At 36.0% G+C, this 17,175-nt stretch overlaps 1 protein-coding gene across 3 annotated transcripts in view; it reads right to left on the bottom strand.

Moving 5' to 3' along the window:
• Positions 1–15,796, bottom strand: part of CD47 (CD47 molecule) — an 88,067-nt gene extending 72,271 nt beyond the window's left edge. For all 3 annotated transcript variants that reach the window (XM_051985243.1, XM_051985242.1, XM_051985240.1), the window contains exons 1-2: positions 15,651–15,796; positions 5,321–5,668 (exon numbers count right to left, since the gene is read on the bottom strand). In XM_051985243.1, coding sequence (XP_051841203.1) covers positions 5,321–5,668; positions 15,651–15,696 — 394 coding nt within the window. In that variant the 5' untranslated portion in view covers positions 15,697–15,796. The remainder of the gene's footprint in view (positions 1–5,320; positions 5,669–15,650) is intronic.
• Between the last annotated feature and the right edge of the window lie 1,379 nt (positions 15,797–17,175).

Consider the following 17,175-nt stretch of genomic DNA (forward strand, 5'->3'; position numbering starts at 1 on the left):
TAATTATAATAGGGTACTGGGGACAAAGTCAGACTCAGAGGAAGACTAGTTGAGACCGGCAGACCATCAGATTACTGGAAGAGACTGGGTCAGACTGAGACTGGGTAAGACTATGACAGACCCAGACAATGAAAGAGACAGACTGTGAAGGCTTTAGACTCTATTCTTGTCTATTCTCATGGTGTTTATCTTGCTGAGACCAAGGCCCATCTGAAGGACTTCCAGAAAGCTAGCCCAGACATTACAATCTCCTCTATCAAACTTAACCTTAATCCGTCTCCATTCCTGACCTCCCAGGCAGACATCACCTCTCTACCAGTTTAAGCATATCATATTGCTCTTATGCATTTATATTCTATACTACAGGATATCATCCCAAAGTTCTTTAAAGACTCTCTTGAAAAAGAATATGTCTTCTTTTTTTTATGTGCTCTTTGTATCTGGCATGGGGCTCTGCATATAGCAGGCACTTACATGTCAAACTAATTCCTAATCCTGAGAGGGTCTATGTATCCCAACAACAAAACTTTACTCCAATTCAAGATTCGTATCAATACTACTATTTATTTCTGATAAATAGAGACTAGAGGCTAAGAAGTTATTATAAGTAGAAAGAGAAGAGGGTTGGCTTTGAAGGATAAAGACTATGACAGAAAGAGGTTTTATAAGTTATTTTTGTGCCTGGACATCAGTATAACTTGGTATAATAACAATCTATTATATCCTTGACTACTATCACTCCCTCAGATTCTGATGGAAATCCTGAATAAGAGCCTTAGGAATAGCAGCGTCTCCTCCAGCCCTATCATAAAAGCCATCATTAATGAGAGAATTCATTATGGCACCAACGACAATGGCAAACCAACTGCCTCCAATGGGAAGACAAGAATAGGAACCCTGGGAGGAAGAGCACAACTCAGATTATAGATCCCGCTTTTAGTCCAGTCCTCATGTCCACTATCAGAAATGATACTTATAGAAAAGGGGCCAGCCATCCCCACCAATTGTGGCACACATGGCAGGCAAGCTAGTCTAGCTGAAGCAGTAAAGCACCATGATAAAGTCAGGAGGCAACATGTGTGAGGCAATTAAAACTACTACCACCATTTTGACTATCATCTCCCTTCAGATCCTAATGGAAACAACCCAGGACCATGAGTTCAAGAACCCTGAGAACAGCAATGTTTCCAGTGTAGTACTCTCAACCATTATCCTAGGAAATAACCTCTGTGAACAATGTAATCTGGAAACTCAGGAGCTGCCATCACATGTACTGAAGCCCCAGGGGGAAAAAATTCTTTTTATCAATGTCCCTGGCTTTATCAAATGATTTATTATAAGAGTGATATGATTTTACCAGTGAAAATAACATTAAAGAAAAGGCATTACCATCTGTTTTGACACTGTTCTCTAGGGACCATGAAAACTTTCTCTTTTCCTCATAGCAAAAAACTTCATGTATTATCTCACATATTACAATGTGAACTCCTTGAAAACAGGGATTTTCTTAATTTTCTTTCTCTATCTCCAGCACTTCCACAGTGCTTCAGTCTTAAGCGCTTAATAAATGTTTCATCCATTCACCCATATAAATTTTTTCCAGAATAGATGGAGTATGGGTTTATCTGATTAATTATTCTTAGCATATGCCCAAATAGATGATCAATTTCAAACAAATGAAATATGTTGTATATATTTTTATTTTTTTGAATTGTTTGACATCTTAAAAATTATATTCAACATAATTTAGTATTTGATGATTTAGAAGGCACTGCGTATTACTTCAAAGTAATCATAAATAATTATGTAGTTTTTTTTTGTGTGTGTGTGTGTGTGTGTGTGTGTGTGTGTGTATGTAGGGAGAGAGAAAAAAAAGAATATTTTTCGTGAAAAAAATAATGTAATCACTTTTTAAAAGCTATTTTAGATTTTTCTTTTTGGTTTCCAAATGTTTGTATTTTAGAGAAAAACAATTCACCATGACTGTTTCATTTAGTCACCACACTAACATAAGTGATAATAAAAATAACTAAATATAATGTATGCACAAATTAGGTCACATTTCAGAGAAAAGGAATTTACTATATATGCTTCCTCTAGGCATTACATTAAAATAAGTAATAATAAAAGACCTAAATATAATATATTGTTTTCAACATTTCATTGAATTTTTCCATATTAGTATTTCTCTGCCAAATGAAGTAAAACTACAAAGTCTATTATATATGTTTATCAGCTAAATTCTTTTAATCATAACTTCTACTCTCATTTGTATCCTTAGTTATAGTTATGCAAGATGCAAAATAATTTTATCTATAATATCTCCAAAGCCCTCAATTGGAATTATTTCTTTATCATATAAGATTTTCATGCTTCAAAGTGAGATACCATCTTACTACATCATTAAAAGCAAAAAGTTGTATTCTTTCATGAAGCTACCACAATATCTTAAGTTTAAAGAGAATACAAATCCAATGGATTTCAGAAATAATTTTGGGCAACCTCTTTATTTTATGAATAAGAAAAATAAATCAAAAATGAAATGATTTGAATCTAATTCTTTTGAAACCAAATTCAATGTTCCTTCCACTATACCACACTGTTTTAGCAACACAAAGTGCAGGGGATCCAAAACCATTAATCTTGTAGTCAGAACATCTGAATTCAGTTTTGTAACTTACTAACTGGATGACTATGGAAAAGTATTTCATCTCTTTGAGCCTCTGTTTCTTCATTTGTTTTATGTGCCTAATGGTCCTCCTAATACCTACCTAACCCAGTTATTTTAAAGTTTTTGTAAATCTTAAGGTAACACAGAAATGTTATTATTCACATATTCATTTAATGAGTTAAAAAAGGAAAGTTTGTATGTTATCCATTTTTATTATCTAAATATTTTAAGCTTCCTCTCAAATTACAAGTGTAGTTAAAGTAACTTTTCACAGTTCATCCATAAATCATCAAAGAAATATTCAATTGTTAAAAAGTTTAATGAATTCTAATTCTTGAAAAACTATCTGAAGCATGTGCACTTATATTTGTACATTTAAGCTATAATATAAATCACACATATACATATATATTCATACATATTATATAAAATTATATACCTGTAAATAAATATATATATATATAATATGGAGGGGATTTTGGGGGTACATAATGACACTTTTTCTGCCCCCAAATTACACTATTTACTTCAAAGATCTGTGAGGAAATCTCTTTAGAATGTTTATTAATGTGAACTACTCTGACTTTGTCTTGAATCCTATGCAAAACTGTATTTAGTATTTGGTTTCCTACTTTCCTACTCCTTTTATTTTCTATATTTTGTGTATAATTCCAAATCCACAAAAAAGCAATCAATGATCTCATGCTTCTCATTCTCAAATCCTACCCCTTCCAAGTCTACATTCCTTGAAGTGACCGGTACATCAAAATGTAGCTTTCTTCTTAGCACCTTTTTCACACATCAAACTCCCTTAATTTCCAGGCCACATACTTCAAAGTAATTTACATTAAAATGTAGATGGCTTATAGATTTTAGCTCCTGGGGTATACTGCTGTTCAGTCATTTTTAATCATGCCCAACTCTTCACAATCTCATTTGGAGTTTTCTTGGCAAAGACACTGATGTAGTTTGCCTTTTCTTTCTCCAGCTCATTTTTTTTTTTTTAACAGACGAGGTAAACCGGGATAAGTGACTTAACCAGGGTCACATTCTAATAGCAAAACCAATTTTTTTTTTTTAAAGTAGTCCTTATCATTTGCTGCCTGCCTCTTATCAGATCCTTCCTCCATTCCCCAAATAGATAAACATCACCTGTTTAATTAACTAAACTATCCTATGTCATTTAATAAAATTTATTATGACAAGATATATAAATAGAAATAAAAATGAAATTACTGTTACTGAATTATCTAGTTCTCATGTCTAACAATAATGGTTCTCAAAATGCAACACAGTAACTTTCTAGTTTAAAAGCTTATCCAAAATATAATGATAACATTAAATGACCAAGTATGACTACCGAATACTGATGATAAAGCATGCTCCCCACATCCTGACAAAGAAGTGATGGGCTATGAGCACAGAATAAGATACATTCTTTGACATGGCTAACATGGGGATTTACTTTGCTTAACTATGCATTACTGTTGTATGGGTTTTCCTTTTCTTTCATGTATTTTTCAATCTGGTAGTAGATAAGAAGGAGAGTGGATTATAGATAAAGTAGCCAAGGGAAAAAAAAACAGAAAAAGACAGTAAAGATCATGAGGATTTTCAAATGTATAGAAGAAAACAGAAATAATCAGAAACAAAATAGATTGGAAAGTTGGTTGTTACATTTATTATATATTTTAAGAAGAAAAGCTGAACAGATATGCAGTTTCATTCACAATCTATTTTTTTTTCTACTACGTATATGGGAACGTTCATTTCATCTATTATTAAGTTTGGAATAAATCTTTAAAAAAGAAGTCCCATCCCAAAATGAAATGCAATGTCAGGATATAATCATACCTGGTTTAGTGAACCATATAGTAAAGAAAGGAATTAGAAGACATGAGGACAGGGCCTTCTGCTTCTTTTTGTATTCCCCATACTTTACCTAGTGCATTCTGCATAGTAGGTTACTTAATAAATGCTTGTTGAATAAATGATTAAACTCTAAGGTACTCAGTAATCATAACAGGGACCATTAGGAGTGTGAAAGAAGGGACAAAAAGGCTGTAGTCATTGTCTCAGCACTGGTTCACAGGAAGTAAGACACTTATCTTGGTTAACATTTATAAGAATTTGCATGCAGAAGCATGTATGAAGAGGAGGCAAGTAGTAGTATTGACAATGAAGTCATGGCATATCACCTTTCCTTCATCAAAGGTTAGAGTTTGTAAAAGATCAAGTAACTGAAAGTAGCATGTGGTCCATAGAGAACTGTACCTTTTTTGTTGATGACAAACAGAAGTAGGTAAAGCAGGTAGATTTTCTACTTTGATAAAATTAATTCCTGACCAAAAGTTTGAGGATCATTTGTCCAAAGAACAGAGTCTTCAAAATTTAAATTTTGTTTAACAAATAAACATAAACAACAAAATTTGACAGTCAGACATCAACTGTGCTTCAGTATAAAATGCCTAATAGGAAATAAAGCAAGTCTCCTAACTCTTAATGCTGTAAAACATTATATCAACATATGTTATTAATAGCCCTCTTTGATTTCAAGTTTTCTTTCAGATTCATTCAATATTTTTCCCTTATTCTTTGAGATTTGAATTGTTGCACTATGAGAAAAGTAGAAGGTTTTAGATAACTTACCCACATGATACTTTAGTTCCACTGTTGTTTCTCCTTCTCTGTTCGATTCTGTAACTTCACAGCTATAATTCCCAGGGATAGCATCACTCTTTTTCATTAGCAAAGAAGCATTTCCTTCTACTAAGAGTGAAAATGGAATTGTTGCACTTTTAAAATTATCACTGGCATTGTGTTTACTTTGCTCTCCACTGAATGTAAAAATTTCTTTTCCTTTGTGTTTCCATTTTACATACATGACTTCAATTTTCCTTATTTCTAGATTATTAACAATGCAGGGAAGTACAACAGTTTCATTGCAAATAGTTTCTTCTACAAATCTGGTTGAATTAAATGTCAGCTGTGCAGAACCTAGAAAGAAAAAAAAAGCAACCGTTTTATTTAACTTCTAGAATTGTGCCATGTATAATGCTGCATATGCTAGGAATGCTTATGATTAACGGTTTAATTGTTGACAAAACTAAGCAATGAGATAATGCAGCATGAGACAAGACAAGCAAAACCAATTATTTTTTTTTAACAGCAGCACACACTGTTGATGTTTCAAAGTACCAGTTTTTCCATATTGTCTTCCAGTAAGGAAGTGTATACATTTGGGGTGGGGTGGGAGCCACAGAAGAGAATCAACTATTGTCCAAGGTTGTGCATATATTTAAAATATAACTTTGAAAGGCATGGAGCAATGTGTGCTGCTGCCTGCTGATGACAAATAAGTGTCATGTCCTCACCACGAACAAATTCTGAACAGAAAAGCAGGCCAAGTATTATATTCAGCCTCAAATTCTATACAGTTTCTCTAAATAGAACCTGCTAAACTGACATGAAGTTTATCTCTACCCTTATGCTACATTTCCAGGAAAGTGGCTGATCCTACTTTAATATACAAAATAAATCGGATGAATCACATCACATCTTTCCACTAGGTTGGAAAGTCTTAGAATGCTAACAAGAAAAACTGATTCTATGTGGCTGTTTTTCACACTGCTAAATACAGAGTTCAGTAGACATTTTATATGCAAAGGGTTATATACAATTGAATGGCATTTTCCACCCCCACACTTCACTGAAAACTATTCAGCAAGGGATTTCCAAAATTACTGTTATAGGTATTTCTTCCTCCAAGATACAGATTTAAAAAAAAAAAAAATTAAATCAAGAGCCCATTCTATTGAGTGAGATATATGGTGTCCAATGTTCCAATCTGACAAGTTGCCACTTGACAAGCTGGGAGGGAAAATAATAATCAGCCACTTGCTAGCGAAGTTATATAACTATGTTAACAGAGGTAGTAGCAGCCCACCAAGTTTCTCATGTTTTAAAGAGCTTTTAGTTTAGACCAGAATATTTCAAACCATTTGGTTTCAGAATCCCTTTACACTTAAAAATTACTAAAGACCTGAAAGAAAGAAGATATGTTAAATGAATAATGCTGTATTAGAAATTACAATGTCCTAGTCTTGTTACAGCAATTCTGATCTCACAGATTTCCTGAAAGGATCTATGGGAATCACTGGGCTCCTCAGATCAAACTTTAAGAACCAGCAGTCACAATAAAATGATTAGGAATAGAATTTATTTTTTAAAAAAGTAAGTATAGTAATCTTTGATCTCAAAGTCAAAAAAGATTTGAGAGAAACCTACTTAAATGTTAACCATATTGGTATTGTTTTAAATGTATATGTATATGCATGTGTGTGTATGCAAGGAGATACATTTATACACATATATTAAAAGAGAAAAAAATGCACAGCAGAGAACAAAAGAAAACTTACAAGAAAGCAATAATGGATGGTTCTGAATACAATGTCTTCTATTATTATATATGCTTTTTTGAAATGGAAATTTATTATTATATATCTTGAATATTCTATTATGTTTTGTTGTGACCATGACTGCTTTCTTCTTTTTTTATTCTAAATAAATACATACAAAAATTAAAAACAAAAAAGAACCAACAATGTAGATTATTTATCTAGATGAAGAATTACGTGACTGTTAAATGAAAAACAAAACCTCAATATAATCAGTTACACTGATATAACACATTCTTCTTACAGCATCCTTGAAAAATAGTACACCCATTTTATAGACAGAAAACAACAACAACTGAGGCCTAGAGTATTTAAATGATTTGATTAAGGTTGAATAGCTGGTAGGCAGAACCTGAACTTATTTGAGGATCAGTTCTCAAAATTACAGTAGTTTCATTGCTAATAACAAAAAAATACTCAATGATGAATTATATATTTAAAACTAAAAGTTACCTTAAAGGTTATCTAGTCCAATATTTGAATTATGGGGGTAGTGCTGGGGGTGGGAATTGAGGGAGAGGAGAACTGGTTCTTTCATAGGTTGGAAGGCAGCAGTCACTACTGATTGTCACGGGACTTTGATCTGCTCCATTTTGCCCCTTCTTACACAGCCTGGTAGCATTATCTTCCCCTTCCTGGGGGCTCACCATACTGCTAACAGACTTAGTGTGGACACAATAAACTTTAGTGTACTGCAGCCAACTCCCAAGGTCAGTCAATTTGCCTCAAGTTCTAACTTGCCAACAAGGTCCTTCAACCTCAAACTCCTGGGACAGGAAGGCTGACAGAGATGTGCACCATATCTGGCTAACCAGATTCTCTACAAATGAGCAAATTTAGGCCCAGAGAGGTTAAATAGTTTGACAAAGAATAGACAAGCAGTAACAAAGCAAAGGTCCAAACCTGAGTTCTCTAGTTACAAATCCAGCACTGTTTTCACTGAGATTTCCTGTTGCTATTCTAGCACTTGTAGACATGAACTAAATACTTCTTAGAAAAGTATAAAAGGCCATAAGACAAAGATGATGGGTATATCCCCTGCCACTTTGGGTAACTAATCACAATGATGCTAAATGTAAGGGGGGAAGGGTGGAAGAGAAGAGAACTACTGAGGAAGCTGGATAGTAGTACTTTTCTTTCACTCAAAAGGTCTGCCTTCAGTATTTAAAGAGAAATGTTCTTCTATGTTGTCTTATGCTCCCTGCTTACTTTTCCTTTTATAAGACTATTTATCCCATGTACTCCTCTTTTTCTCCATGACTCTGTGAGTCAGACATCAAAGATGTATATTGGCTCCTTGTATTTTTTTTAAATTACAATAAGTTATATTTTTCTGTATCATTACTCATTTTGGAATCCCTTTTTTCTGATTTCCTTATTAACTCAGAATTACGTTTCCTAGTCAAGCTTTTGCAAAATTTTAATAAGGACTGAAAGTTTGAAGACTTATGTTCTATTATCAACTTTGCCATTTGCTAGCAATATGATCTTGGCTAGATTATTTAACCAGAATCCCATTTTACTCATCTTTGAAAAAAATGGAACAATATTTGTCTTGAATTCCTCATAGGATATTAAGATAACCAATAGGGAATCTATGTAAAAGCTTATGAATCTTAATAATGAATTACTTGAAGAGTCTACTTTGGTTCAAAGACCTACTTGGTAGCTCTGGGGCTTCTGGCTCCATAGTTCAGCTCTAATTTACCAGGTGTTCCTTCAAGCATATACACATTCTTAAAGTCCTAGACCTCTACATCTTAAATCCTTCCTCAATTTCAGCTTTTTGGCCTGGCTACTTCCCCTAAGCAACTGGATTTGAGAGGGAGGTTGTAATGGTTCATTCATTCAAAAAACACTTAAGTATCTATTATGTGACTCAAACACAGTCTGCCAGCACCACAGAATCTAGTGTTTTTCCTTTAACTGATTTCAGGGGGTAAGAGAAAGTAGTTTTAATTATATTGGATTATTTATCATAATCAGATAAATTATTATAACTAAAGCAATTGAGCAGAACAAATGCCAATAAATTGAAAGCAAGACTGACCTGGGTAAATAATTTGGGTAATCCACCAACTAATAATTTGAATCTCATCATTAATAACTTTTCATTTCTGTCTTCTCCATTACCTAGCAATATGTTTTGAACATAATAAGCACCTAATAAATATGTGTGCTGAATTAATTACATTACTGCTCTAGTTGAGTTACTAAATAGCCAAAGAGCCTGATTTGGCTTTCCTTATTTGTGCCTTCTTTAGTAAATCTTCAGATACAGAAGTAGTAAAAGAGAAAATCTTGGGGGGAAAAAAGTCAAAAGAGACATGGATAATCACCAAATTATTTAACTAGTTTCTGAATATTCAAGATTTGGCAGCAAAGTCAAAATCAGCATCACCTAATCAGGCAGAAGTATACAAATGTAACTCACAATGATGTCAGAATGACATAAGAGGATTCAGATGAGTTAGGAAAGAATTTTTAGAGCCAACTAATAAGCATTTGGGTTCTAAGACCTCTGTGAAGGTCCAAGTATGCACCCTAGGAACAATTCAAAACTCTCCCTAATACCAGGAACCTAAAAGTTACCCTGGAGTATCAAATAGTTTCCATTTCTTACTCCTTAACTTTAAGATCAAATGTAATAATAATTACTAAGTACTACTCAAATGCATTATTAGTTTCATTATTACTATTGACAGAGATCTCTGTTAGCTCTAGACTCCTCAAACCTTATGGTTAAAATCCAGTTGTCAGGAATCATTAAAAAAAATCATTCAAGGTTTTTGATAATCCTTGATCAAGGAGCTTTTTTTAAACTATTCTGCCCTGAAATTAAAAACACCTCAGAGTAATTATAACAAATGGACAAATCTTTACTTTCTGAAAATCCAAGATGAGTCAGCCTAGTTTCTAGTATCTAGTTTCAATAATGCAAGAGCTCACCAAGGCCAGACTTCCACAGTATTATAATTATGAGTTAAAATGTTTATCATGAAGGTATGGGAGGGGTTGGTAGAGGTTCCCAGTTTCTACTCTATCTTAGTTTTCTCTTTGCCCTTCTTATATCATCTAATAATTTAAGTATTTAATGAATGTCAGTGAAATAGAATCACCTAAATCTTTCTGATCTGGAATAGAGTCATGCAACTGGAAAGATTTTCTAGAGTAGGCCAGCCCTGTGTTGATATGCAAGTCATAAAATGTCAACTCCAACTTAACACAAAAAGATGAAGTGGGGAGTGGTAAAAGTAGATGAGAGATAAATTCTAAGATTAATAAGGTTTCTCCTAATAATTTTAGCTGCTGTCTTCTTGGAAATCAAGATATAGGAGCTCAGGAAGGGTGGAGTAACACCTTTTATTTCCTTTTTGTTTTGGACATTTAAATGTCTCCTATTCATTTAAAATGCCTCTGACCTTTTGAATTTCCACTCATTTTTTAAAAACCCTAACTAAGATGCTACCTTTTTCATGATGCATTCTGAGCCCTTACTCCCACTAGTAATTTACTCTTAGCATCTACTGACTACAACAGCTCTCTAAATTCCTATCTAATCCATCTATCACATATGATACAGCATTATAGTTACCAACATCTGGGGCATAGCTTTTATGAGACTATAAGCTCCATAAGGATAGGAACTTTTTCTTAATTTAAAACAAATCTTCATACATCTTCAATGAACATTTTAAAATTTTGATTTTTTAAATAAATCTAATCAAAAGTTAAGCTATACATAAGTAATTACAAATTAGAATGTAATGAGGTCATAGAAGATGCACCATCACCACCACCATCATCATCATTGGTATTTGCATAGTAATTTAAGGTTTGCAAAGTATTTTTAAAATATTATCTCATTTGATCCTCACAGATAAGTGCTATTATTATACTCATATTGCAGATAAGAAAACAGAAAGGATTTGGAGATTGAGAAGGAAGAAATTATTTACAAAGGAGAGAAGATGTTAAACAAAAAACACAAGAAAACAGAGAGCACTTAAACTGGATTTAAATAAGTGGTGATTTTCATTAATGTTTCTATCAGATCTTTAAGCTATCTCCTTTCCATAAGAAAATTATTGGGTAGTGGATAGAACACTGCATTTATAACCAGCTTAGAATCTCATCTCTGCTTTTTGCTCTATATGTGATCTTGGGCAAGTGATTTTCTAGTTATGCGCCCCAGTTCCTCCATCAGCAAAATAAGGGAGCTTGACTATATGATATTTAAAGCCCTTTCTAAGTAAATTCTGTGACCCTATGAACTTAAATTAAGGTGGCACAATAACACAGTTGTAAATGAAATACCTGTAAAAATTTATTCAACACCCAAAATAAATGGTACCAAATTGAAATCCCAACATTTGTGTTACAGTCTAAAGTTCTAGGTTCAAGTTATTTTTTGGCTCCCATATGAAGCCAACAAACATGATGAGTACATAGTAGATATTTATTGTTTGTTTATTGATGACTAAAATGGAAAAAAGAATGAAACACAATCCAACATGGATTAAATCTTTGCCTTTCTTCCCTATAATCATTCCCCCCTCCAAAAAAAGATCTGATTACATTCAAGAATGCGCAATGGTCCCCTTTATAAACAATTTTTTTGTTTGTCTCAAGTCTCTGAAACTCCTAAAAGAGTTCCAAGGATTCAAGTCATATTTACTAGTGAGCCTTAACAAGAGGCTTTGCTGTACTTTACATAAATCTTCATTTTATATATATCCCGACAATAACTCTTCTGACTTAAGTAGTAACCCCCATTTTATCAAAAAACCAAACAAAGCTCAGAAAAGCTATGAGACTTATCCAGATTCATATAGTTACTAAGTGAGATAGTAGGGACTTGAATTGAGATCCCTTTACTCATGCAATACTTCTTCTACATCAAGCTACCTTTCATTTCAACATGTTGCTGAAAAGACAGAATTCCATTTATTTTTCTTCCATTATACTAAACTCCACTTATGAGAAGCAACATGAAATAATGGGTAGATTTTTTTGGGGAGGAGGGGAGGAGTCAGGAATACCTGAGTTAAAGACTTGCCCCTAGCTAACTATAAGGCTGCAAATTGAGAAGTTACACATGTGGATTAGTAGAGGTAGTTTCTTCTGCACAAGGTGTCTAAGGCAATGAAAACCAAAACAAAATCTCTCTTTCCATAAACCTATAAAGAAAAAAAATCCAAATCATGTTATTACAGGGAATGGAATGTTTCACTATATGGAATAATTTCTTTAACCTATTTTACAAAGTTATTATCAGGCTTAAATTAGGCAACATATATAAAGTGCTTTGCCAACTTTAAAAGATTACATATAAAATATAATTATAAACTTGTTTTTTGTTAAAAAAAAATTGCTAGTCAGTAATAATATTCTTGTTTTCAACAACATAGAAGAAATGACTGCAATAATTCATCAAGTGTTAAATATCCATTACATTATAATAAGAAAAATGCTTACACCAACATTGCAAAGATCTGTGATTTCACTGGTATGGACAAAGTCTTTCCCAAAACAGATCACTAACCCTCTAGGCATAGTAGATGGTCTTAGAAAGTTACTACGGCTGAAAAATTCATCACCCTAAGGCCAAGCTAAGAATTAAATAGGCTGGGTTCTTGGAAGACAGATAGTTCATCAACAAACTCATCACACTCAAAACCTTTCCACTAAGGTTAAAGAGCTTGTGCTCTACTGGAATAGCTTTTGAAAACTTGTAGTCAACTCCACATCATGATTAAGACATTACTGGAGGGCAAGAGACATGAACTGAAAATAACATGGAAAAGTTAGCTTTAAGGACTCTCAATGGGAAGAAAATACTAAAAAGAGTGATAAAACACTTAAAAATACCATTACTAAAATAAATTATTAAAAAAAAAAAAAAAAGCCTTAGTACTGTAATAGCATCACTAACACTGAGGAACTAGAATTGATGCTTTGTTGTGTGAATGATTTTGGAGCCTATAGATTACTTATCAATTTGAGGGGAAACATCTATCTTTCATAACCTATCCTCTCAAATTTCCATTTCCAATTCAGAGGCAAAGATAAAACATCTGCCAAAACATAGGCGGCAGCATGAGCAAGTGCCTGATGGTACACTATCTACAGACCACTAGGTCATTCTTAGAAATATACTTTTAAATAGGCATTTACTTCTTTAAAATGGCAAGTCATGTTTTAAAAATATATTTCTTAGAGAAAAAAAAGCCATTTGTTTTGAACAAAACAAGTTACCATTTTGCCCAGACAGTAAAGATTTTTTTGAAAGCTCACAACAAAGAAAACTCCTGAAAGTGGCAGTTTATATACCTGTCATCATCTATTTGAGGTTTGTTTGGCTTATTTATCAATTTTGCATTAAATAAACGCTTGACAACAAGAGTAATGATGTCCTTTTAGAGGAAGTGCAATAGATCATAGGAAGGCTGAGAAATAAGGAAGAATAAAAACACATTTGTTCAGAGAAAATAACTCATTATCAGAGATGTGTCTTGTAATGAAATGCCACAAGGTATAACGCTGCTATATTGTAATTGGAAGGAATTTTTAAGATCAGAATTTGCTTTACTATGAAAGACCCTGATATTGTAAAAAAGTTGCTATGCTACGGGAAAAAACATTACCTACTCATAAGAAATGAAACTGGAAACAAGCATACTGAAGTGTTAAATCTGAGTTTACTTTGAATCAATGTAGATCCTCTTTATTACATATTTGAACCAAATTTTAGAGGTGCATAAGCTATTAAAAACTCAACTTAAAACTTTTCAAAATAAATGTTTTCCCTCCTCCACAAATTCATTGTTACATAATAAATGAAAATATACATGAACATGGCTAATTACAAATGAGTCTTATCTATTCCTTAAACCAGGTCCACAAGGAACACCTGGGAGCTACTTTGATAATACTGGTTTCTAACAACATGATCTGCAGTAAGAACATTTTTTTAAAATTTTTTTTTAATTCAACCCTTTAACTAACTCAGACTAGAGTTGATTGAATTAAATCTGAATTAACAATCAGTCTGAAATGTTGATACTTGTACATCCATAACCCTTTTCTTTAAAAAAACAAACTGCTTTTTGAAATACCAGTGCAGAATTATTGCTTATTTAATTATTACTATTTAAATCCAAAAGCACTGATTTTTGAAATGAAACCAATGCAGAATTATTATTACAGGTATGATGATTAAAAAAACCAGTATCTCTTGCATTATTTCTAAAATGAAGCATTTGACTATCAGGACTCTGAATAATCTAACTACTGCACATTGCAGTATGTTCAGGGAAAGGAAAGTGAAAGAGATCTACTGGAATCTTAATAAGTCTAAAGTCATAAACCATTATCAACAAGACTTCAAGGGCAGTAACAAATCAACTTCATTGCTGCTATTATTGTATGCTACTCAGAGCAGAAATGTGTATTACAGTAAGAGTTTACAAAAAGCTCAAGGAAAAAAAAGCAGACCTAGGATGTTGAATGTAATAGGAGCTACATAACCGCTGACATTTTCCAAAGTGTGGTGAAGCCCTAACGCTTTGGGTCCAGAAAGTCTAAAAAACGGGCTTGTCTGGAACTATATAATATGTCCCAGGCAAATGATTTTTTAACTACTGGATATTATTTTTCATATTTGGAGCACAAGATATGGCTACTTTACGAAAGAATTTTCCAAATAAAGTAAGTGAGCTTGAGTACAGAATATATTATAAAAATGGTTAATTGAGGGGAGATTATCTGGGCCTCATGTCAAAGCCAGAAGGTTTCTCCCCTAATGAAATGAAACTTGATTGTGTCCTTTATGTCCTCTTCCGTACTAAGAACATGTGAGAGGGTAAACTACAGACCTGGTTTTCCTCACTTCACCAGAATGCGTACTCCTCTGGTAAGAGAGAGGCCCATGTTTTCCTACTCTTCCCCCCAAATACATCTAAAGCACAGAGACCTGGATGAGGGGGGAGAGAAAAGCGGGGAAGAAGAGTGGAGGAGGGTAAATGCAACTGTCCCCGCCCCCATCTCATTCTTTTTTGGGGGGAGGAGTGGGAAATGAATGTTTTGACGTCTCTCGGGTGTCTGCATTTTGGAGGTGGAAGGGGGAGTTAAGACCTGCGTCTGCACTAGAGAGGGAGAAGGGGGAGAGAAGGGAAACAGGGTAAGGGGATCCCTCATAAGACGTAGCAAAGTAGGGGGTGGGGAGGAGATGATCGCTCCCACGTTCTCATTTTGGACGTGAAAGTAAAGGGGACGAGTGTGTGTATGTGTTTGTGTAGGGCACAGACGCCCGCTTGCCTCGCTCCTTCCTCCGGCCACGGCCACGGCCCCGGCACGGCCAGCACAGGGAGGACACAGCCGCCGCCCAGCAGCCCTCCCTCGGGGGCGCAGTTCCCCAGGGGCCGCTGGCAAAATGAGAGGTGACTGGGGAGCGGGGCTCCGCCAGACGCGGGGTGGGGGCGGGAGGAAGCTGGGTCCCGGGGAGCCGGAGGGACACTTACCGCCGCACACGGTGCCAAGCAGGAGCGTTGCTACCAAGGGCCACATCTTCTCGCAGAGCCCCGACCACTGCAGCCTCCCCAGCGCCTCCTGCCTCTCCTCCTGCTCCTGTTTCTCCTTTTCCTCCTCCTCCTTCTTCTCTTCTTCCTTCCCCCCGCCCTCCTTCTTTTTCTTCCTCCTCCTCCTCCTTTTCCTCCTCTTTCTCCTCCTCCTCCTCCTCCTCAGGTGTCTGGAAAAACACGCCGCCGCCCGTCACGGACAGGACCCCGCGCTGCCCCTGCCGCCCCTGCCGCCGCCGCCGCCGCTGCTCGTGCTGCCGCGCGCGCGCGCGCTCCCTCGCTCTCCGCTTCCCTCCCGCAGCTGGAGCCCTAGCGGCGCGCACGCGCTGCACCCCCAATTCTCCCCACCCCCCCGCCCCCTTCCTCCAGCCCTGGCCGCGGCAGTCGCTGCTGACGCGGCGTACTCTGCTGCTCTCCACCTCCTTCCCTCTCTGCTTCCTTTCCTCGGATCCCCGCGCCGCCTCCTCGCGCCTTCCCTGGCCCCCGGGGGGACGGAGTGCGCACGGCTGCGGCGGCGGCGAGGAAAGGGAGAGTGCAGCGAGACGGCTGGAGGATGCAGACGCAGCAGCTTCTGGGGCTCTGCTGAGCTGGCCGAGATGCTAAGTGTTCCTACCTCCCACCCTCTGCGAACTCTGCCCCTAACCCCCCTAAATAAAATAAACTAGTGTGTGTGGGGGGGGGATCACATATATACAAAAATCACCCCACTCCAGTCGTAGTCTCTGCACTTTGCATTCCCCTTGGGGTATTGTGTGTACGTTCACATGGCTGCTTTTGCACTTGTGTCTTATTTTCCTCCAGCTTACGAAACCTTGTGCTCTCTTCTTTTTTCTTCATCCGGTCTACTAACCGTATCCCCCCCTCCCCATTGTCTTGTGACTCCACCCATACTCCAACACTCCACATCTCCGGTCCTACCCCACTCCACCCTTGCTTTTTCCTCTTTCTGACCCACGTTTCCACGGCACCCTTTAGTTTCACCCCCTGCGTTATCTCGCTGTGCTTCCTTCTTCTTTGTATTAAACCATCCGCTTCTTCATCTTGACCCTAGTCCACTTCTGGTTTCCCTTTTCCTCCTCCTTTACCCTAGTACACAGGTCTTCTCCCAGATAACCCTTCCAACACATACTTCGTCTCTCTTTCCAATCTCTCCTGTCCTTTTATCTTTTATTTTTGTCCTACAAGGAACCTTTTCCGATGTCACTTAATGCTGATGCCTTCCTTCTGCTAATTATCTCCCATCTTGTACATCAATGTATGTTTATACGTTGTTGTTTCCTTATTGTCTACCTTAGACTATTTGAGATCAGGGACTGTCCTTTACCTTTCTTTGTAAGCAATTAATAAATGCTCATTGACTGTCAGTCAGTCCTAGGATCTCCACTTTATTCTCTGCCGCCTTTCTCTTTTTGCTTTTCTATATTTCATCCCTTCCCCTATCCCCTTGGTTTTATCCATCTTTCATAGA

Source organism: Antechinus flavipes, chromosome 3 (assembly GCF_016432865.1).
Source record: "Antechinus flavipes isolate AdamAnt ecotype Samford, QLD, Australia chromosome 3, AdamAnt_v2, whole genome shotgun sequence".
NCBI classification, from domain to species: Eukaryota; Metazoa; Chordata; class Mammalia; order Dasyuromorphia; family Dasyuridae; genus Antechinus; species Antechinus flavipes.